The following is a 24,584-nucleotide window of genomic DNA, read 5'->3' on the forward strand; positions in this document are numbered from 1 at the left end:
AAGGAGCCCAAGCTCACTTAATCCGGCTCTGACTGAACTTATGTTTAAATGTACAAAATACTACTTCATAAATAAAATAAACTATAATTTCATGCATGCGTATGCTATCATATCTCATCACCTACCTTCACAAGGCTGTCCACCATAAGCCGGTCTCGGGTTGTCACATCGTCGTGTTCGACACACACACATATCAGGTTTGTTGTCTGCATACAGAGATTGTGAAGTTCCATCCTGCATGCACGGCTCCCATTCCGACCAGTGTGACCAGCCGCCGTCAACTGGGGAAAAGATTTTAAATAAAGAAAAATTGCTGGTGCATGTACAAATTAGCAGCAAAAAATAATGTTACAATTAATTTTCAAGAGGTATTTATCAAGTTCACCGAGAAAATACACGTCATTCTTCTTAAAACAACTGCATTGCGTTGCATTTTCTAAGGAAAAAGCTGTTTTAAGAACGGGCATTTATTTTGGCGATGCAAATGGGCTGTAGTCACATAAGACATCACACATTGCCGCGGAAGAATTTTGCGCTAAAGAGAATTTCAAAATTAATAAATAAAAGAGTTTTATCCTGTGTACAAAATCTGACAGATAAGTTACTCCTTACCTGGTGAATCAACAGCAGCACAAGCCCCCGTAGACTGCTTAAACTGTGGGTCCCCTATTCTCCCGCTCGCAGGTACGCATTGCTCCCTTGCATCATCCCACCCGCAGTGTGGGTCCCCGGCTAATACGCAGCCCGAGCGGCCCGTGTAACGGGAGCAGCGGGCCCCCGATATACGGAACACGCCGGCCCTGCCACCTATGTATACTGACATCTGGGAAGGAAAAAAAAATGATGAACGGTTAAAAATAATGCAATGCCAGTTTGACTTCATCTGGCATAACTTGTAGGGAAAATTTCTATACATAACTGATTTCTATTAGTGGACAATTTTGTCAGCAAACACTGTGATTTTTCAAGGTTTTTCCAATCTACCCTAAACATTATTATCTCCGATGTTCATTTTACTCTTTGGAAAAGAAGAGATTTATGGTTCAGAGAGATGAACGTTCATACAAATATCCCAATATAAAATCACCCCTAGTCAAAAAATACTTACAGTATCCTTCACAAACTGCATAGTCAAGACATCAAAGCTGCTATTCCTACTATTAAGTTTCCACCTTTCCACCAAGCAGGCTCCATCTAACTTCGGCAGTACTGCCAACTTCAAGACATTTCCTTCCTGTGTTGCCACGTAAAGAACGAGTTGTTTGTCAATGTTTTTAGCGCTGGTAACATCGACGGTGACGTGGGTGAACCGTTCTGAGGTCACTTTGAAAGCGGGCTCGCCAGAGACGGGTTGTACGGATTCGTACATCAAATGGTACCGGTGGTACTCTATTGCTTCGTTCAGTCTGTGGAAGATAATTTATTTGGTAATTTTAGAAGTTCACAAACGCTGTTTATAGTGGGTATGTATAACTATGTTACATGTGATTACAAGAGATCAAGGGTTCAAAATGTAAAGACTCCGCAACTAAACCGATTTGAATAATTCTTTCACATTTGGGAAGCTACACTATCCCCGGGTGCCATAGGCATATTTCTTGTTTCTCTGATAAAATTATAATTTAACATGAAATCGCAAGAAACAGCTATATAAAAAAAATCGAGTATGTATATTGGTTACTACCTAAGTTGATAAGAAAGAAAAATTCAAAATTATTTACAAAACCAACCTGGAGTCAGGAACACATTTGAAGTGGTCTCTAGCTTGCTTGGACGGCGACCGCGGTTCCCAAGTGGATGAAGGTCTGTCTTGCACCTTGTAAGGCCCTTCGAACGCTGCGTGGATATCTGACATGCTGTAGATACATACTGCACTTCCTACTATACTGTTCCTGTGGGAGAAAGTACATTTTTTACATTTCTATTGTTAATACATTATTCAGCAAATTGAACTTAATTTAGCATATTAATGGTATGAGACTAAGCAAAGAATTCCAATGACTATATCAAATCATTATTCTCTTTGAACTGTAACTTATAAAGAACATCCTTAGCTTAGAATGCTATTTCGTTAATTTCTTATCAAGGACAGGCACACATGTTATACAAATGATGGTGTGACAAGATGGTGAGTCTCCATATAAAGACTACCTACTTCCACACAATTACCACTTCGTGCAAAGCCATTACTTATAAAAACCTTAGCTATTAAATAAAGATATAACCACACTGTAAAAGCATCCAAAAAACATAAGCCCCAAATAACGTAGAAAAAAAATACTTACACGGGTGTAGTAAAGGTAGCAACCAGTATCTTCTCCTGAGGCAGATACTCCACGCTCTGAACCTCGTCATAGTGGAAGGGCACATCTCCTGGCACCGAACACTTGAGCCTCGCTTTTAGGAACGTGCTCCAACTCTCCTTCATTACTAAGTAGCCGCCGGGGTCGTTCTTGCAGACACGAGCAATACGCGAGTAGATTATCTGAATGGTTTAAAAAAGTGGAGTTTAGTGGTGATTTAGAAGGTATTTTATGTGATTAATTAAATATTGAATGAAGCTAGAAATTGAATTTTGCATAGATAATTGAATAGAGCCCTAGAAATTGAATGAAGCTTCAGCCAAATCTGTTAAGCAGCATATGGCCCATAAATAAGTAGATACGAAAAAAAATCATCGCGGGCGTTTAAAATCTCTATGGGATAAGTCCAGATAATACATAAGCCAGATTAGAGTCTCCATGAGTCATGTTTCAGGCCTACTAGTGGTTATGAAGTGAATTATATTATACAACCACATTGCTTATTATTCACCTACAAATATGTTGAAGGTGCCCCGCAATGCGAACCAACGACATAATTCAATTTTAAAATCAATAACAATCTAATACATCAAACAAATTATTACGAAGACAATTGGCAAATTGTCAGTGGCGACATGATAGGGTCAGAAGTCAACCTGTTCCGGCGTAAGATGTATGGCACTATCATTAGAACACTTTTCTCGTTAAAGGACCCCTTGTATAAGGAACCAAGGAACGAATTAACCTACTATCTTCGATAAGATACTTTGGACCTCCGCGTAGGGAGTTCAGATATAGATGAATTATATAAGTACCTAGTTACGATCGACGACAAACAAAATGGTTGATTTCAAAAGAGGAAACTGTCACTGAAGTGGTCAATTAGGTACTACTCTTGGAAGCTAGAAAACAGGGCCAGTTACTGAACGTAATATTTTTAATAACATAGCATTATCAGTGAAGTCTAAACTAATATTCTTAAGAGGATTTTTTTGCTTAGTTGTAACCTTTTGGCTTTGAGACTGAAACACGCGTATATCATTGCATATTTTATCCGGAAAGAAGATGGGAATAAACCGCGAGTAACAGCTAATATAACAAAATCTATCAAGCACTGTTTGCATGAAGAAACAGACATAATTTAGAAACACATTCGTTTGACGCGAGATGACGTCACAAACGTACTCTCTGTTATGTAAACACCATGTACATGTAACAAGTACGCCCTGTATATGTTAACAAGCGTGGCCAAATACAATGCTTGTACGAAATGAGTCATTGCACTCAATAGCTCGTTTGAATAGAAGATAGATATGGACTTAGTGAATGTGAAACAAGAAATGTTTTATGCTAGGATGCTGCGTTGTTCGGTAATCTAGCTTGGGTAGTAAATAATAGTATATTTAACATCCTGTCTATAAGCCCTGTCTCCTGTAGTCAATGCATTCATGAGTTATGCCGTTTTACTACATACTTCCTACAGGAGATAACGTTAACTATAACAGTTAGCCAAAAAGTTGCAAAATGCCTCGAAAGAAGCTCAATTATATGGCAACAAGATATTCTAACAGAAATAACTCCTCTTGATACTTTTAAGCAAACCTTTGTTTCCCCTTTGTTATCCTTCGTCTCGAAGAAAGTATTTCCCAACATCTAGATAAATAGAAACCTATAACCGTCTTCTTAATACAACCTGTCTCGGTACCAAACATCTTAACCAGTTCAGACAAATTTCGACCTACCGGGAAACCTAGCAAACAAACGTATTTTACACGCTTTTTATTAACTTCACCTGTATGTTTGTAACCTACTTCTTTGGGCGCGATTTTGACCCACTTTAAACGGCCAGATTTCGTTCAAACTTTGTAGATTTATTGAGGACCGATGACAATACACTAATTTGATAAAATTATTCCATTTTTAACCGACTTCCCAAAAAGGAGGAGGTTACACATACACATCGATTACTCCGAGGTTTATAGACCGATTTACGTGATTCTTTTTTTGTTCGACTCGGAATAGCTGCCAGTTGGTCCCATAGTCATCAAGTCAGGATCTGATGATGGAAACCCTGAGAAATCGAGGGCAACCTTCAAAAGTTGTAGGCATACATAGGGTAAAAACTTGACACTCAGATGTACGCCTAAAAGCACTATTCAACTGTGAAGATTTGGAGCTGACCTGATGATGGAGACCAGAGAGGGTCGAGGGAACTCGACAACTGAATATGTAAACTACCTCGTGTTTGGGCTTAAATTATTTGTATTGACAAGACCTTTGCAACAGTGAAGGTTTGGAGCTGACCTGATGATGGAGACCAGAGAAAGTCGAGGGAACTCGACAACTGAATATGTAAACTACCTCGTGTTTGGGCTTAAATTATTCGTATTGACAAGACCTATGCAACAGTGAAGGTTTGGAGCTGACCTGATGATGGAGACCAGAGAAAGTCGAGGGAACTCGACAACTGAATATGTAAAATACCTCGTTTGGACTTATATTCTTTGTATTGATGAGAACTTCCCACTTGTATGGATAGTGACAACTATTCGTATCACTGAAAAGCTTTAAATAAATAACCTTTTTACAAAAAATTTAAACCGACTTCCCAAAACACTAAAAAGCAAAAAAAAAAAACTAATTTTAGGTGCATCGGCCTAGAAGTCGGTGGCAAAATTAACTTAGTAACATCCATTAGACACCGACTTCTAGGCTTTTCAATTTGCAAAATATGATTTTTGTTAATTTATATAATTTTTATCTATAGTCGATAAGGTAAGAAAATTAATTAAAATTTTCTAGAATTTTTCTCGACAGTCGATAAGGCAGGACTCGACGTTAATTTTTATTTCCAATAAATTATCTTTAGCCGTTTTCTCTAATATTGACAATTTTTTGTATACTAAAGAGAATTTTAATTCTACAAAACAAATAATAGTTTTAAAACAAACTAAAAAGTAGAAAATAAATAATAGTTTAAAAAAACTAAAAAACACGCTTTTTATAGAAAAACGAACTAAAAAATAGAAAATAAATTTTAATGAATTTAAATTAAGAAAACAGTGTTAAAAATTTCAATGAATATAAATTAATAATAGTGTGAATACAAAAAAAAATATTTAAAAAAGCGTGGGTGCTTTTAAGATATTATCGAAATGAAAATCACTGTACTCATATCTGTCAATAAAATATTTATAACTATTGACACCATGCACCCCACGCTTTTTTTAAATATTTTTTTTTGTATTCACACTATTATTAATTTATATTCATTGAAATTTTTAACACTGTTTTCTTAATTTAAATTCATTAAAATTTATTTTCTATTTTTTAGTTCGTTTTTCTATAAAAAGCGTGTTTTTTAGTTTTTTTTAAACTATTTCACATAAGTATAATCTCAAACTTACCTTCCCACAATTCATGAACTCCACAGCCACCTCTCTAAAGACGAAATACACGAAGCTATCATCTTCGAAGCTGCCCACAAACTGGGGCTCGTTCAACCAGTTCAGGTCATATTGTGTGGTGCGAAGCATCCCAGAGTCGTGGGCCGCTGCGCCTTGGCTCCTGTGAAGAAAGTTCATTTTATAGAAGACTGAGAGGTAATATATATTTTACATAAGTCATGGGAAGTACAAATCTTGTTAAGTAAGATGCAAAGAACTCCGGGGCTGCGGAATTGTTACCGCAGCCCTGGTACATAAAAGGCCTACGATGGAACACGACTGTTTTTAGTCAGTAAGAGTCTGACACTCCCTCACCGCTGCTAACCCACAGCGGGAGGGGTCATTTGATGATTTTTAAAGACTGAACAACAAAAATAAGACACACATGGGCATTCCATTCCATAGCATAGTTTGATTGCTTGAATCAAGTTTTAGGTCGAGATATTTGCTCGAGTACCTGGTAGTCTTCGTTAAGTTCATTATCCAAATAACATGTAATTTGACTGATTTTCAAGTGGATTTCTATTGAAGTGTGATATAGGCGCCACTCGCCACTCATGTTGGAGTGTTTTTGAGATAAGTCCTCTCTGACCCTAATGTTCTGAGACCTTCCGGAGCTCGATTTTCCTCAAAGGCAGAATAGGCCTAAAAAGACCTTCTTAATTCCAAACGTAGACTACAAACGGTTCAGGTGATGTAATTATTTTGTTAGTGTTATGTATGATTGACTTATCGATACAATACATAAAGGAACAATATATGTATTTTCAATAATATGTGTCATATTTCTTTGAGTAGAGGAAAATAAAATGGACTGGATTTAGTAAGTGCAAGTGAATAACATCACCGAAAATAAAATTAATCTAATCAAAGCTACTACATAGCGAAAATAGATAAAAGCATGACACTCCAAGATACACAAGGGCGAATATCGATAACAACTAATAATTTACTGACCTGTAATCGATATCAAATTAGAGCGGTGACACTAGAGTCGTTAAATAACCTAACCTCTTGTAGTAATAGGTAAAATGAAGTACATATTTGATTTTGATTAAGTTGGTTGTAAAACTCACTTGGCAACTGATAGCAATAAAATAGCTTTAGTAAATAAGTAGGTACGGGAAAGTTAGAAATGCAAGACCCACAATGTATGTTTAATTTAATGTTAGTTTTTGTAAGTTTTTTGTGTGTTATGGATAGTATTAGTTATATTATGTTTGTAATAGCTGCACGCCGCAGCATAAAATCTTACTTGACTGAAAGACACTTCTTGTTTAATTTCTAATTCCATAAACCATTGCACTTTCTCTGAATTGATTTACAATAAGACACTTTTCTTTGCACCTTCATTTCATTTGTAGCAAATAAATTTCAGTCATCATCATCATCAGCCCTTTTATCGTGCCACTGCTGGACACAGGTCTCCTCTCACACAGAGAAGAATTGAGCGTTAATCACCACGCTTGCTCAATGCCGGTTGGTGATTTCAGACATTATCATAATAGTTATCTTAGCCGTCCCAACAGGCTATGAGAGTGAAGGAATAGTGAGTGCACCTGTGTCTGCGCAGTTGGCTAATATTCTTACATGAGAACAGACGCCGTGGACAATAGTCCGCTAGGAGGACATCATCATCATCAGTTATCAATATTAGACTTTAATTTACTAATATTTTACCTGCATATAGCCGTGTCGGAGCTAGCGAAGTCTGTGGGGGTACCAGCATAGTATTCTCCATTACTGGCCAGAATAGCAGTCACGTTGGAGTGAGGGTTGTACGGGCAATTCGCGACGCCCGTCACCCATTCTGTCACTGTTCTTATTGACTCGATCTGGGGGCAAAATTATATGTAAGTAGATAGAAGTTTTCCTGTAAATCCAGAAATAAATTATAGAGAGTTATAGAAAGAAAATAACAGTATATTAATAAGTCTTAAAGTCGTCTGGAGATGCAAAATTGACCATTCTGTAAAACAAAGGATCATTAAAAGCCTGGCATGGACGTCTATAGTTCATCAATTTCTTTAACTCCACAGCAACAATCTAGAGAGGAGTCATTTGGTAACTTCCGTTAAGAAAAACTCACAATATGTTTTCTTAAACATTCTACGGTTATGGACACACTCAGAGACATTTACCTAATTGTTACTTAAGCCATTCCTTAGTGATGGATTTCTTTGACAATCCTTCACTAAGGAGTGACTCGCAGCGTTAGAATATTCTAAAATTGGTAACTCGTTAAGTACCTGTGAGCTTCAAGTAAGTACTTAGCAAAAATAATAATATAAAATTGCATGCGTCTTTAGTTTCATAGTTCACTTACTAGAAACCAGACAAACTAGAAACTAGATTGAACACCGAAAGTGTTGTATAAACATTTTATGTGTACCTACATACAAATTCGATTTCAATATTCAAATATTCTGTGCACACACACTTAACGGCAGCTAGGCAGTAAAAACAACAAATAAGATTTTAGCGCAGTTGCTTCCAGTTAACTAGCTTCTTTCTTAAAATACCGGTTGCGGATTCGAAGAAAATATTTTTTGAAGAACCAAATTACGGTAATAATCCAAATATCTATTAGCAGCGCGTTCACACTAGCAGATTTTCGACAACGTTCATTTTAGCAAACAACTGACAGCTGCCTGCCGCATGCCGGTGCAAAAAATAAAGTGAAAACCGCGCGACGTGAAAGCGCTGAAAATACTGAAAGTCCCATGTTCCTTGTAAAGAGTTCTCTCGGTGTGCCTCATGTGACACATTCATGTCCCACTTATTTAAGAGAAGGACCTTTACATATATCACCGGGCTCCGAGATTCCAATGAAAGCTGAATGGATAACTAAAGATACATAAAAACAGTTGGTTCCACATACCTCTCTCCAACTGCAAACAGGACTAAACGCGTGAGTTCCACAAGCGAACAGCTTATGTCCATGCAGCAGTAGCACTTTGATGTAATTCCTACAGTCATCTTCCGTCTGACCCTTCACTTGGCACAACTTCACCTTCTCTGAGGATGCTAGCCAGTCCGCGCGTTCTAGAACGCCTAGGCCACGCAATGATAGTCGGTAGAGAGCGTCCCTGAGAACAAAGAATAAAAACGTTGTCAATCGACAATTTCTCGAAGTTGCGAAAAACAAATGAAGGAATAACTGAGGAGGAGTGACAGTAAGTTCTAAAATCTATGTACTTAAATAAAATCCAAGATATATTTTATCTGTGTCCTCATAAGGTGACCTATAAACCAAACCGCTTTAGAAATTCGATCTCCCAAATTCTAATTTGGGTTTGTGTTTAATACAGGAGCAGCTTTGGATTACGAGATAAACCGCAAACTATATTGTGGTGGTTCGACCATCATATGCAAATAATAAAGTGAAACGTTGTAATAAAAGCCGGTTTATCCTTGAAACAATTATGTGATAAGTAAAAAAGGAAGAAACACATCCCTTATATATCCCTTATACATCCCAATAATGACATCATGTATAGAGTACTATGTAACAATCCCTGCTAGTTAGAAGACCAATGCAAATACTTGGTTAAAAGTCACTTGCTTAATACTTTACATAATGCAGTACTTCCGTGACAACAATGCAGATATAATCTCTTTAATCCAATAATGATGTCAAGCTGATAACAATATGCTTTTGCGTACGTTTTATCCTTAGGAAGTAGAGAGCTATAAATTATACTAATCTTACTACTTATTCAAATATCCACCAGATATCGAAATATCGCGACATTGAACATTTTTATCAACAGCACGTAGACAGCGGGGCGTCGCATAATGAGTAGATAAAAATGCAACTTCGCATGCATTTTTCAATGTTATTGAATTCGAAACGTAATCTAATCACCTAGATCCAATTTTAAAGATCTAGGAAATAAATCATTACACAGCAGTAGTTGGAATAAATCAGAACACATGTAAGTAACTGTATACGAGTCGATTGCCGCAGGATCGAATATCAATGCTACGCCGTTGTAATCGATATGGTTACCGATAGGAACGGTATCGAAATTATTTATGTATCGATATCGAGTGTGGTCGCGTGTATTTAGTTTACAACATTGTAGACTTACTTAGTAGATTAGAAACTGCCAAATTAATTACTTAGCCGCGCCTTTGTCACTCTGACTTTTGTTTTAGTCTAATTAGCTAAAAGCTTTACTATCAGAATCACCCAAATTGGTACTTATGTTGGTTAACAATTAACATAGGTACATTTTGGTAGTTACAAAATTAGATTCAAGAAAAATCGAGGCTGTCATAAAATTACCCCGCCAAAATATAACGTCAAATTAATATACCCAGCCAGTACCACCATAAACTTATGTTTACATAATAAACTTCACACATACCAGCCAGTACTATGGCTGAACGCGTGCCTTGATACGTTCAAAAAGCACATGAACAAACAAAAAGGTTTAATAGCTGAGCCAAATGTTCACGGCACACATATTGACACACTGTGGCAAACACTGACACTTCCTGGCGTTTCATCTATGCCGCTCTGCTAATGTAACTTTTAGGGTTACAAGAACTAGGAATCGTGGGTAAAATATCGAAATAGGTACGACGATTTACAGCAGAATCTAAAAACTAAGATTTCATTTTGCACAGTTTTGAGGGTAACCGATTGGTAACACAACTTTCGGAACCAAAAACCTAGATTTGCTTTTTAGCTAAAAACTTTCATTGTAGAAGTATATCAAGGTGTGCTGCAAAAATAGTAGACGGTGTTCTGCCATCTACCATCATCTATCATCTACCAATCGGATTTTCATTATTTTCATGAGTTGGCAACCCTACCCGTGAACCGAATCCATAGATTATAACTGTACTGTTAATAGACAATCGTAATAACACTTAACTGGCGTTAGTCTCAATATTGACGAAATTTCGAGATGTGAACTTTCATTTCTCACCACGCGTTGAAGTAATTAGGAGTATTGGGTCACGACGATACGCGAAAGCATTCCTTGTGTTTTTATTCCTACTTACTTTAATACTTAACCAATCAATTAAATACATTTATTGATAGCGACGAAGATGTTTCTAAGTAAAGAAAGTTAGTCATAAAAAGTTGAAGTAGAAATCTACCTTTATGATTGAGAAAATTATTGTTGCGTCTATTTTTTTTATTTTATTTTTCTAATTTAATGATACCTACTTTCTCATGGGCCAACAATGTATGTAATGCCGGCTAGCAAGAATTCTCCTTACCAGAAATATTTCACATGCAGTTAAGGTATTAGAGACCAACTACATAGTAACAGCCAATAAGCCAAGACTATATTAAGAGGTTCTCATTTCTAGACCAAGAATATCAAAGAAGGCCTAGAATCTCCCTTTCCCTATATGGAAAACGAGTTACTATGTTCACTATAACTTTGCAATGTAAAATAAGTACTTATGCTATTGCAATTTTAAGATCAAGTTATAGATAATAACTGTACATGAGTTGAGCAGGATCAATGAATCTCTGGTCGACCTTGATTCGGTTTAACGCGGGCGGATTTACTGTTCAGGAGTTAGGTGAACTGGAACCTGATATAGGCTTAGTGCAGGATTATTAACACCCTAGAGTGGAACTGTTTCTTAAGACTATAAGCTGCCCTGAACAGGCTTCCGGGAATATTATTTTGGCATATTGCGGGCTGTTCTGATTTTAATAGCATTTTGTTTTTGGCAAAAGTTATAACTGCTTACAAGCCAAACCTAAAGATTTTATTTTTTATGATTATTACTGCCCAAATCGTTTATTGGATTTAATCTAGTATGAAAGAAAAGTAACAAAGTGGAAAAATTTTCATGGTGAAAACCTTTGTTGACTTTTTATAGACATGAAAACATGGAGTAGACCTTGTAACTGAATAACAAAAGACCTTTCTAATTAAGAATATTAAAACGCAAATAAAATTATACATTTTATATTTTTAATGATGACTACTTATTAATTCAACTAATTAGCTCCGAGGTTAACGTAAATATAGCAATAATAATAATGTAAATATTATAATGTTTATTGGTCAGTATCGTTACAGTATTGAGTATAATGATGCAGCCTGGCTAATGATGCTTTAATTACTGTTTACCACATTTCATTACATAAAACTGACACTTTTAACCCACACATTACTAACGTGTTTTACACCTTTCTACTACGCTTACTTATTATAAAAATTATGAGAAGTACGTAAGAGTTTCCTATTTGATATTTATAGAAAATATTTAATAGATAGGTACTTTATTTTGATTATGGTAAATGTTTCAGATATTTCAAGAACTTGCGTTACATATAAACTGCGATTATATAGCACCTCACAAGCCAATAAAAGCATTAAGATGTGTGTTAAATTAACCAGTTCCCAATAATTTATTGAGCCATTCGCGGCCAAAAAGCCTTTTAAAACCGCGTAATCATTGCCGATCGGATATTGAAAAGCTCTCACGGTAAATTGAACACTTTTTAAAGTAAAAAATAAACGGTAATTGATAATTAAATCGAGTGGTTGAAGCTAACAAGCTGTCTCACTGATAACGATATCTTATATCATAAGTTGAGCAGGTGAATGACTCGATGTTTGAACAACTTGTTAGAACGACTGATACCACATTAAAATGCTGTTATATCTTACGATGATATACATAGTTTTTTAATCGTTTTATATGTAGCTTTTTTTAATTTAATGTTCGCAGTGATTTTATTATCTTGTGAATTATAATCGTGGTTCGTTTAATTTAGATTCAATTATGATAAGCTGGACATTATTCAATTTTTGTTTTAAGATTGTCTTAATGACTACATCGCTTATATTATTTACTTACGACATTAATAAACCGAAGATAAAAAAAGGATTTTTTTTTAAGTTAAACTCTTTATTAGTGTCTGAGAATCGCTTAAGGCGACGAATTGGTCAACAATAATTCCATAACCGGCACGCGCATCTAAGGCGCCAAAAGGGGTCGGAGCGTCTGAGCGGGGCGAGGATAACAATACGCGCGCTAGCTTATAACTAAAAGTCGTAAGCGACAAAATGGTTTTGTAATTTTATTATTTAGAAATGATAATTTGATAAAAATTCCTTCTAAAATAATTTTAAAGAATATGTATATGTTACCGGCCGAACCCGATTTTAGGATAAACCAGTTTTGCCTAGGCTCAACTAGTTCTTCCTATACGCGTTAGGATTAACAAGTATAGCCTAGTCCAAACTAATTTGTCCTAAGCCCGATAGGACGGACCAGTTTAGGCTAGGCAAAACTAGTTGATCCTAATATCAATACGCACACTCTAGGATAAACTGGTATGGCCTAGTCTAAACAATAAACAAATGTAGCGAGGTCGGAAAGTAACTGAACAAACATGTCAAGAACTGCAGCTACGAAACATTCTGTTGGATCAGGCCAAGGTTTTGTAAGATGCAGCTGCAACAAGAACTGTTCCACAAACAGATGCCAGTGCAAGAAGGCAATGATACTCTGCAATTCTAAGTGCCACCAAAGTAAACCGTGTAAAAATAAATAACAATTTTAATAATTAATATAATACTCGTATGATTATTGCTTCTTAAAAAAAACTGTATTATTTGTTACTAGCTGTTGCCCGCAACTTCGTCTGCGTGGGCAATATAGAATAGTTAAAATACTACTTACCCCGTAGGTGCATTCTTTCACGTGACAGTATAATTAGGATTAGCACTTAGCAGTAGCATAGATGTCATAGGTGTCATTGAACATCATTGGCAGTCGTTACGGGTAGTCAGAAGCCAGTAAGTCTGACACCAGTCTAACCAAGGGGTATCGGGTTGCCCGGGTTACTGGGTTGAGGAGGTCAGATAGGCAGTCGCTTCTTGTAAAGCACTGGTACTCAGCTGAATCCGGTTAGACTGGAAGCCGACCCCAACATGATTGGGAAAAAGGCTCGGAGGATGATGACTTAATTAGCAGTAGCATAGATTCATTGATCAAGGTTGTGTTGTGGATGTGACCATTTATCTAAACGAAAGAAGTAAATTTTGTGACGGTGTGAATATCTCTGGATCTAGTCAGCCAATTTGGAAAATTATTACGTATGGTGCGTAAGTAATTTTCACAGGAAACAGCTATAATCTATGTCCTTATGCTTTGAGTCTGACAAAGCTGTCATTTGTAAATTTTCTGCAGCTGCTGCGACTAATCAGAAGCCAGAAAGTCTGTCAGTCTTACCATGGATATCGTCTTGTGTAGTTGACTGGATTGAAGATAGGTAGATAGGTAGTCGCTCCAAGCAAAATATTGGTACTCAAACAGATTCGGTGACTGGAAGCCAACACCAACATAGTTGGGGAATAGCTGGATGGATGATAAAATGAGTCATCATCATCAGCAGGTGCATAGGGTAGGATAGATTCACTTACTCACTATGGTAAGGCTGACCCCACATTAGGCGTACGCGATCCTCGGGCGTGTGAGTAGCGCGGGCGTCGCGAGCGCGCTGCGTGAACGTCGCGTTTTGCTGCCCTGCGGCATGTGTGAAGAGTGCAAGCGACGCGCTCGCGGCGAGCACGCGGCGAGCACGCGGCGAGCACGCGGCGCTCAAGTTGCGTATTTACCCCTTCGCCCGCTATCCCCGCCGCTCGCTAAACGCCTTAGCAGTTAAACGTCAAGGAGAGCGGCGCGTGCGTGCCGCGAGCGCCCTGCAAACGCCGCAGGGCAGCAAAACGCGACGCTCATGCAACGCGCTCGCGACGCACGCGTGGTGCCCGCGCTACTCTCACGCCCGAGGAACGCGCACGCCTAATGTGGTGGCCTAAGCCGGGACTCCACCGAAATGTTTGCATTAGTTCACGAATAGGCAAAATGTACGTATCTGTGAGAGTCCACTTCATGTATTCGTACTTGAAACCTGCAGTTTTGCCAAGATTTTAAAAATTTGCGCTCGCAATTTGTAATTTCTTGGTGGAGCCAGCAAATCAAAAGAAACATAAGTGCTGTATACTGTGCGTCACTACCGCACACCGGGAAAATTTCGCTCTTGCGGAGGACGTATATTTTGTGTCACACGTAAACAGGACGACAGTAAGTATCCACCGAAACACTTTCAAAGATCTGATAAACGAACAAATCAGACCTGACTTGGTCACCTGGGGCCAATCAGAGCTCTATGAAGCGATAATACGCTTTGGCTCCTACTGTTATTGTGGTTTCTGAAAATTTATTCACCTCATTCAACGATGAATGTAATTCTGATGGCGACGTTGGCAGATCAACTCTTTTGACTTCTCGAATAGGATACCATTGGTTTTTGTGCTATGCACACCTGCAATGCATTCTGGATTAGGATAGGATATAGGTGGATAGGAACAGAGAACAATTCTGTCTTTAGATTTGTGATTAAATGACATCAAACGTAGTTTTATATAAAAGGTATTTTTTTAGACTTGGCTCGGGTCGTACTGAGACTGTTCGTAATCGTGAACAGTGTACTTGCGATCAGAAGTTGAAAGTAAGCATGTCTCTGGTATGCGGCGCGTAAGGTGATCTTCACACTGCCCCGCATCACGCTGCATCTTGCGTGTCGACGCACCTACGCGCGTTCCTGCGGGAGTGCAGATCTGCATCATAGTGCGGGTTTTTCGCGCACTCACGCGCGTAGGTGCGTTTTGTAAATTCACGCACAGCGGCTCTCATCGAGTTCCATTTTCAAATATACACGTCACGCCCATTCAGAATCACGCGCGTCACTGCGGGATTCAGTGTGCCATACCTTGCGTCTCGCCCCGCACCTACGCGCGGGGGTGCGTGTTTCTCCGCATGTATGTGCGTGATCCGCATGAACGCGCGTGGATGCATTTTCAGTGTGTTGGACTATGCGTGTTTTCCATACAAACGGAGATATTTCCATACAACAGAAAAAAACGCATCCACGCACTACGCTGCATCATGCGGGGCAGTGTGATAATCGCCAATTTGTGCGTTTTCAGACGCATAAAGCATTTTACGTGTGTATGGTATTAAATAGAGAAAGCTCCCATTTCTTATCTGCATTTGTATCTGTTCTTGTTTTTAAAGCTACAGAATCCTACATTACCTACCTCACGCTTAGCAGCGCTTGCGAGAGATAGATCCTCATTTCTTCTAGGATTAAGTTTACATATTTTGCATCAGAAAAAATAATTAAGGTCTACTTAATACTACTCACTCAAAGTAATTTGTTTTAAGGCCAGCACATTAGTGGAAGATAAGCTAAACTATGTTTATGAAAAAATCCTGATATGAACTCCATCTGTAACTTTAAACGATAATTAATTGTTCCACTAAAGTCATCATTTTTGACATAATGTTCAAAAAATAATTTAGATGGCACCGTTTTAAATTTGGCTGAGAACTATTAATTTTCTTTTCATCAAGGTAATAATTATAGTTGGATTTTGATGTGGCACGGCAAACTGACAAACACTATTGAAATGTCTATCGAAAAATTACACTACGTGTTAAAATATGGTGAATTACGGAAAATACACAACTCCATCTGTTGAAATAATAATCCTCTATAAAGAATGTATATTGTCATTTACCATCTCGCTCCTTTGACTAATTTGATGTATTTTATTTACCACAGATTTAACACAGATGGAGCTACTTTAACCTTGGCTAAACAAAATTTTCATATTTTTTTTTCTTCCGAAGTTACTTATAAAGTTGTGATTTTCTGTGTAAAGATTAATAATAGGCCGATCAACTAATATAAGTACAACATTCAAATGTACAGTTTTGACAAATAGATTGCGTGTCGTAATATTTTACATCTTGAATTCACAAAATTTATCATATCTTTTGATAAAGTGAATCGATTTCGATGAAACAAAAACTAAGTAATACCCCAAGTTACGTAGAATTTTTGTATATAAGCATTGTCTGCATTTAATTCGTAGATTTTACGTGAATCCCGAACGAACAAACAGACAAACAGACAAACAGACAAAAATTACAAAAATGATGGAAATGGGTTCTGTTAGTTATTCTTTAACATGCTGGCTATTTTTTTTGTCAATTTCTTCAATGTACAAAAATTACTTTTCTACAGATTTATTATATGTATAGATAGTGTGATTGTTTGTATTACCAATTATTATCCATAACTTTTAACGACAACAATTTTAATTTGAGATTTGATTATTGCTTCTATTAAAAAAAAAATACTTACCTATTTATTTGTTAGTTAGCTACATATATGTAATATGATTGTTCGTATTATCAATTTATCCATAACGACGAATTATTATAGTTTAATAAAGATGATTATTTTTCTAAACACGTTTATCCTAGAGTGTGCGTACTTATATCAGGACCAACTAGTTTTGCCTAGCCTAAACTGGTCCGTCCTATCGGGCTTAGGACAAATTAGTTTGGACTAGGCTATACTAGTTAATCCTAACGCGTATAGGAAGAACTAGTTGAGCCTAGGCAAAACTGGTTTATCCTAAAATCGGGTTCGGCCGGTAACATATATACTCAACTACTAAAAAAGTTAAGAGGCTTAAATCGGTCCCGTACGCCCATAATATGTGAATCTCTTTTTAAAAAGAGGTATGTTTGATATATTTTTCTCTGTTATAAAAGTTACCTAATCATGTTTCTACGTCTAACAGAATAAGGTTTATATCATGAACTTTCAGGTAACCAAGTTGTATTTTGATCCGTTTTGTATTTACTGAGAAAAATTGAAATCCTTGGGGCCAAAAATTCCAATTCGTCCTCTTAAGAAAAAGAGGTATAATTTATATACCGATTAAATTATAATGTTTTGTGGATAAAATTAGTTATATCTTCCCCGGCAGCTAATGATATTTCATTGATATTCAATGAAACTATCTACAGTGTAAATAACTTCAGCAGCTTACTGTATACTTAATAAATTCTACATTATTCGTTCAACTCGTCTATACCGAGATAGCTTTATCAATCGATTTAAGATTATGACGCCCCCTCAGTTTATTAACCGGCCAACTCGTAACGTTTGAGAACTGCATCTATTTCCAATATAAAAATATGTATTCTTATATCTTTATGGTGGTATCAGTATCAAATTATCGTAAAAAAATTTAATAGAGTTAACTATGAGAACTGCTGTAACTTAAGTGGTTATAACACAACTGTGATTTTAGCCCGGGTAACTGAGTTGAGGAGGCCAGATAGGCAGTCGGTCCTTGTAAAACACTGGAGAGTACCAGAGTTGTAGCTGCAGCTGCATCGGTTAGACTTTAAGCCGATCCCAACATAGTAGGGAAAAGGCTACTTTGTGTTTTTTGGAAAGTAAGCTATAACAATGTCATAAGTGTCAGATTACATGGCAAAAAGGGGTTATTTTTGCTATTCTTTATCCAATAGGAGAATTACTATAAAGGGAACGTAACCATAATATGACAATTTTGAAATACATTGCTGCTACTAATGAATTAATTAAACATTGTAACTTTCATTAACTTGCCAATTAGTTTACGATAGCTACGTATACCTATCAACATTTTATAGAGTTCGTGCCGAGCTTAAATCAAGAAGTTATAAAACCCCATCAACATTCTATAAAATTTACACCGTAAGCCATTATATGATAATTATGAGACTATTAAATATTTATTTAAGTAGCATTAATTAAAGCAGAATGTTTGTGAAAGTTTAATTTCTTTTTAGAACTGGGTTTACCTACAACAACAATGTACTAGAAATCCTTTCTAGTACATTGTTAAGTGCAGGCATTTCTTTTTAAATGTCATGTAAAAACTTCGATCAAACAAAGTACTTCAAACTGAGGAAACCTTAGAACGAAATCACAATAAAATTACAAGAATAAAGAGAAACTAATAGAACTATAAAGTTCACAAGGCTAGCAAGAAGTAAGAACAGGTAAGTTTTAGTATTATGGCAGCTGTAAAATACTGCAAAGCTATGACGAGTCTGAAGATAGTTGAATAGCTGTGCAGTTAATAATGTTCCTAACAAAGTCGTTCCAAAAGGTCTATTGCGAACTTCAAGTTTATAAAGATATAGGAGGAAATGTGTCACATTTTGCCACAAAAATATATTGTCACATTTTCTAAATTATCTAACTTCTATACTATGCGATAAGATCGTTTGCTGATTTTCTAGCTTAGCACAGCTAGAAAAACTTAGAGCAATCACTTGAATTTTAAGTGAGTTTCTATTATGTAGCTATATTGCTCTTGTGGCTGTTCATGGTCGACGAAACACAATTAGTCAGGATGCGTTTTTGTAAAAAATAAAGCACGTTGAAGCATCTCAAATCACAAGTAATCGAGGATCGTTTCAACTTTTACTCCAATACCATAATGAAGTCACCGAAACTATGTTCAGGCTCTAAATCAAGTATTTTAGAACAGGTTGGATTGCTAGTCTAGACATTAATAGATTTAGGCAGTCACCTTGCGCCCACGATAACCTGGTCCCTTGCTACATCGAACAGCAGTTGCGAAAACGACCCGGTGGTACTGTCCTCGAATGAGTCGCTGTGTTCCGAAGTCAGCAGATCTGGAAAAATATACACAAGTTTTAGAAAATATTTTAGGGGATGTCTTAATTGTGGGTCTTGGCTGTCTCATATCATACCGCATCGTGTCATAGGTAGTCAGAAGTCAGGAAATCTGACAATCAAGGGTCAATCTCTTCTGATCAGTCCTTTCTACAGTAGTATGAAAGTGCACGTAAATGTCGGTCCTGCGCTTGATCTCTCTCCGGTCGTGTCGGATTGCCGTCCCATCGGGCTATGGCAGTGAAGGAATAGTGAGTGCTCCTTTCTGCGCAAATGCTTGCGCACTATTATATGTCTTGCGCAGGTGGCTATCTTCTACATGAGAACAAGCCGCCGTAGCCGATAATCAGCTAGGAGGACATCATCATCAGTATGAAAGTTCCAGGCTAATAGCAACTATAATATTACTGTAGTTTTGCATAAACTAAAGAACGCTTTGCCATCTAGAACAAACTCATGCTAAGTCCTCATCAAGTTAATGAAATCTGAGCCTGTTCAACAGAAACTGTCAACGCAACACAATAAATTGGTCAAAGCCATTCTGTATGCGACTGTTTTATGCAACTAGGCAAGCAAATATTATCTTTCCATGGAAAGCTGTTAACTAACCAGACTCAGTATAAATTAAAAAGATAACTATCGCAGTAGAACGGCAGGTTTCTTTCATATCTTTACATAGAATACTGATTGATTAGAAGCCATGTTTGAATAACAAATTAGATGATTATAATACTGACCTTATGTAATGACTACCCACGCAAATTCTGAAGAGACAATCTAAATTCATTGCTTAAAGTAGTCGAGGCCAGGCGGGTTTAGAAGAGTAGGTTGTATTTATTAAAAGTGCAGTTATGGTAACTATCTTTTAAGTTCAGACTCTTAGAAAGATTCTGGTTACACTATGATTAGCACTATGATTAATAAGTACATCATTGACCATAATTAAATAATTCCTATGATGAAATCTAGAGCGGTAATAAAATGCGCGAATTAGGATCATCAGCAGCGTATCTAGTTTTATCCTTCACCACCATGTTATACTCTCACCCATATTTCCTCGGCCAATTAAAGGTAAAATACACAATAGCCCCTTAAATATCATAGGCATTACAGACCATACCTTTAGATTACAGTTAAGTGAACTAATTAGCTTTCTACTTTACATTTAGGCTAGCCTGTTTGACTTGTAAATCGAACAAGTAAAGAACACATTGTTACAAGCACCAGAATATCTTGACACCAAACACCAGGTTTGTATGTTGGTGTAAGAGTATTACAGTGCGGGTCAAAATAACCTGGGCGATCAGTTACAAAGTAATTGTCGTGTATCTGTCATCACTTCAAATGTTTATAGTGAGCGATTAAGCGATTACCATGCGTTGATTATTTTCACACTGACTGTACAAACAAATTCACCGTAAGGCAATAAACATCTTAGAGTTATCGTAAATATTGAACCATATGGATCGCTTGATTTCAATATTGGTTTGTGGTGTTAATGGCTTAATGTAAACTGTAACAAAGATTTTTTTGACATAGCTATACAATCACCTTTTATATCACACAGATGTGAATTCTTCACATTCTTGTGATAATAATAAAAAAGCTGTGTTCAGGACTTTAACCTCAAGTGTAGACAGGAAATTATTTGGTTGTTTGGTGTTAGCAAATCATACGTAGGTTATGAAAATAATAAAGTAAGAAAAACTGTAATTACCTTGTCTATTGATTATCCTGAAGTCATCTTCTGGCAGTTCTCCTTTGCTGAGTGCACTGAGCAGTATTAATGCAGCTACTTTGTATACCGTCCACGTCATTCTCGAAGATTATTGTTACCTGTAACAACGGAAATTAACGTTAGAGATAAAGAAAAATCATATTTTTAATTTTAATGTGATTCTTCTAGATTTCCAATAGGAGAGAGCCTCACATGTGAATAGAACATTAACCTGAAATTACTTCTGAAATACAGTTTTTTTTCTGTCCTAATACCAGCAAAACATTGTCTTTGCATTTCGCGTTTATTAATTCAAATAGCGTAGATGCAAAGTCTGTGTTTCTGTGACTAAATCTACTTCGGTAGAACGGTCTACCGCTCATTAGCAAACAAGATATGGATGTCGTTTCCAAATATTTCAAACTTAAATGTTCTCGACATCCGAAATCCATATATCATGCAAATATTTGCCATAATCTCAGACCAGAATACCATTTGCTAAAAGGATGCTAACTGTTCACACAAATTCCGTAAATACCTGTGTTTTTTATATTATATCGTGTCCTGCAATTATTTTAAAAAAAAACTATTGGAATCGCATTAAAATCAATTTGCTTAATTGCCTTATGGCTTAGCAGTTAAGTTAGGCTTAGAAGCTCTAAACTGGTTTGAAGTATAGCTCAGTACATAGTCTTCAAACATTATCGATTCTTGCTGTCAATTCACGTCCATTTGTCTATCTGTCTGTCAGGCCTATATCTAGTTTTAGTTCGTGAAGCTCAACGTCCCACTTAGGCATAATAAGGCTGGGGGAGCACTGAAGATATGGTGTCATTGCCTCCATTAGGCTTACGCACATGATGGGTTTTAGTTGATAAGCTAAGTGTTAGTTTTAGTCACGCATTGCTTAGGTTACTAGACGATGAAGTTTTATATGAACCCATGGATTTCACTTGCTGTAACGCCCATTGTAAAATAATTACAATATTTCTTACTGGCACAAGTTTAAAGACGATTTCAATTTATCGATTGCTGATAATGGATATGATATGTACAAACAAATGTAAACAAAAGAAATTGTCAATCGATATCTCGTCATTTTTATTGTCAATTTGTCCTTTATTGATCAATCGTCACGGCCGAATATAGTCTAGACTGCCTTTATGTAAGAAACGTGCATAGTTCCACAGTTCCACTCAAGGCAGTAATGAATATTTATTTAAAAACTTCCGTAATTTGTAGCTGTAACAGTAATCTTTGTTTTGTTAAAACGTTCCATCTACATGCTCACCAATTGCAAATGCAGTTTTATTATTATATTTTTAAAACTACTGCGGTCTTGAACAATTTTGCCGACAGAATGTTTGGCATAAACCGTGACTACCTACGTGTGTACATAATTTGATCATATTTTACGACAAATATCAGTGCATTCATTAACCTGTTTAAAATTAACTTATTACTCATATAAAGCATAATAGGCTTATTTAACTTAATTTTTAAGACTTATCTACAAATCATTTCAAATTCAAGCAAGTGATGTGTTATTAATTACTCATAATGTATTTTGCAATGTTTGTCGGCAAATAGCTTTTGACCAATCAATTATTAGTTATTACTTATCCGTAACATTTAGTTATAAATAATAACACATTACTTATGTAATAACAAAACGTGATTACTGAATCATGACTAAGCATCAACAAATCGATCTTATTACAATGATCTAACGAGGCAATTTTGTAAATAATATTATTAGAAATACGATAGTAGCCCTGTCCGACAGTTTGAAATAACCACTGCAATGATTCTGATATTAAATTGGTATGGACATATGAGAGTATGATTTGAATTCTAGGGAAACATAATGACGTAGTTAGGTCTACTTGATGCCAAGATCTTCTAGAAAATTAGTAAATCGTAAACAACTGCAAGAGGACATCTTCAAAGATTAATTGATTTAAAGTTAAAAATTCCTTTGCAACCGCGTTATAGAAGCAGTATTTTAATAATACACTCAAACGTTTAACGTCAGAGAAGTAAAAAAATAATTCAGCCGCATGCCGGCAAATTTTAATGGGCTTTTTAATTTAAGGGAATTAAGTAACAAAGAACTGCGTAATAACAAGAATATAAAATTGCGTACGCGCCAATACCAATTCTAATAGAACGATTTGACAGTCCAATGACCGATAGATATTAGGTACGTACAACACAACTTTCAACTAAGCATTTTTTGTTACATCAAACTTGTAATAGGCACTCGACAACGTAACATTTGTTTCGTTCGGAATTCTAAGCGAAAGCATTTGAAGCGAAAACAAGCCTGAAGACATAGATTATAGAAAGTATGTAATAGAAACGTTCTAGACATTAAAGTAAAAGTAGACAATAAAATGTGAAGTGGTAACGTAACGAGATGAGGTGAAACACATCAGTATTCCAAGTAGCCAGTAACTCGAAATATTATGCATAGAAAATCAACAGATAATTTGAAAACTGATGATAATGCAGTTGTAACCACAGTAGTTAAACTATAAGACCGAGATGTAACTTCGGATCCCTTAGTTCATTCCAATTTCGTTTAAGGGTCAATTCACACTGAAAGAGCAGCGGCCGGCAGCGGCCGTAAGAGCACGGAAAATGTAAGAGCGCGGCGCGATGCGGCCCGCCGCGCTCACGCTCAATCCCTTGCAATTACGGCCGCTGCCGGCCGCTGCCGGCCGCTGCTCTTTCAGTGTGAATTGACCCAAGTCCCACATTATACCAGGACGAGCTTATTACAAAGCCTAATACTTGGAAATTCCAGATGGAAAAACCCAATAGCGTTTTATCCAGCCGCGAGATCGAATCAATGACTCCATTTTTTAGCAGACGCCATTACAAGGCTGGCAATTATAGGAAAAATATAGCTGCTCCAAAAACTAAGTACGCTTCTAACTCAGTCATGCGTTAAAGAATAATCATTCAAACTGAAGTAATAAAACCAGTGAGTTCAATTAAAATAATAGGAATCTTAACACCAACGACATTGTTGTAGTCCCCCATATAAGCTTGGTTTGAAAGAGACGCGTGCGCAATTACCTAATTGATTTATTACAGCTACACAGACCATCCAGTAAAACATTTTTAAACATCAACATCAAACTGTTTGAGATAACGTAACATTTTAAATACTCGTATCTCAAGAAGGTTCAACTGCTTCGACCTAAATATTGAGTGCTCATTTATGATATGTATTTATTTTGATATCAGCTTCCGTATTTTAGTTTTAATTCGGGCGATGGGAGTGGTCTTTACAAATATTAGTGGCAAATGCGCAAATATTAGGCGATATGGCGATTTCATATCTTGATGGTGCTAAATAAATACAGTAGCTATGCCTTGCGATAGACTATCTAGGTTCTTTGATAGTATATGTAGACATTTTTGGCTAGAATTATCCGTAATTGGGTTGGTTATGACGGGTGTTATTATTTATTAGATGTCCTGAAGGCTATTTAAAACAAGTTATTTAATTGTACAATTGTTTGTTTCGTTCGGTTTTAATCCAATCGCAGTGCTTGCAGTGA

General features: G+C 36.6%; 2 protein-coding genes across 3 annotated transcripts in view; both read right to left on the reverse strand.

The window, feature by feature from the left end:
- The window catches only part of LOC110377229 (annexin B9), a 367,919-nt gene that overhangs the window by 340,805 nt on the left and 2,530 nt on the right, over positions 1-24,584 (reverse strand). The gene's annotated exons all lie outside the window — the stretch shown is intronic.
- Positions 1-24,584, reverse strand: part of Sema5c (Semaphorin 5c) — a 38,010-nt gene that overhangs the window by 6,238 nt on the left and 7,188 nt on the right. The window contains exons 2-11 of the mRNA XM_021335987.3: positions 21,013-21,131; positions 19,189-19,294; positions 8,631-8,838; positions 7,430-7,584; positions 5,711-5,870; positions 2,286-2,485; positions 1,731-1,892; positions 1,109-1,406; positions 613-823; positions 126-281 (exon numbers count right to left, since the gene is read on the reverse strand). Of these exons, the coding sequence (XP_021191662.3) occupies positions 126-281; positions 613-823; positions 1,109-1,406; positions 1,731-1,892; positions 2,286-2,485; positions 5,711-5,870; positions 7,430-7,584; positions 8,631-8,838; positions 19,189-19,294; positions 21,013-21,112 (1,756 nt within the window). The 5' untranslated portion in view covers positions 21,113-21,131. The remainder of the gene's footprint in view (positions 1-125; positions 282-612; positions 824-1,108; positions 1,407-1,730; positions 1,893-2,285; positions 2,486-5,710; positions 5,871-7,429; positions 7,585-8,630; positions 8,839-19,188; positions 19,295-21,012; positions 21,132-24,584) is intronic.

This window comes from Helicoverpa armigera, chromosome 23 (genome assembly GCF_030705265.1).
Source record: "Helicoverpa armigera isolate CAAS_96S chromosome 23, ASM3070526v1, whole genome shotgun sequence".
NCBI classification, from domain to species: Eukaryota; Metazoa; Arthropoda; class Insecta; order Lepidoptera; family Noctuidae; genus Helicoverpa; species Helicoverpa armigera.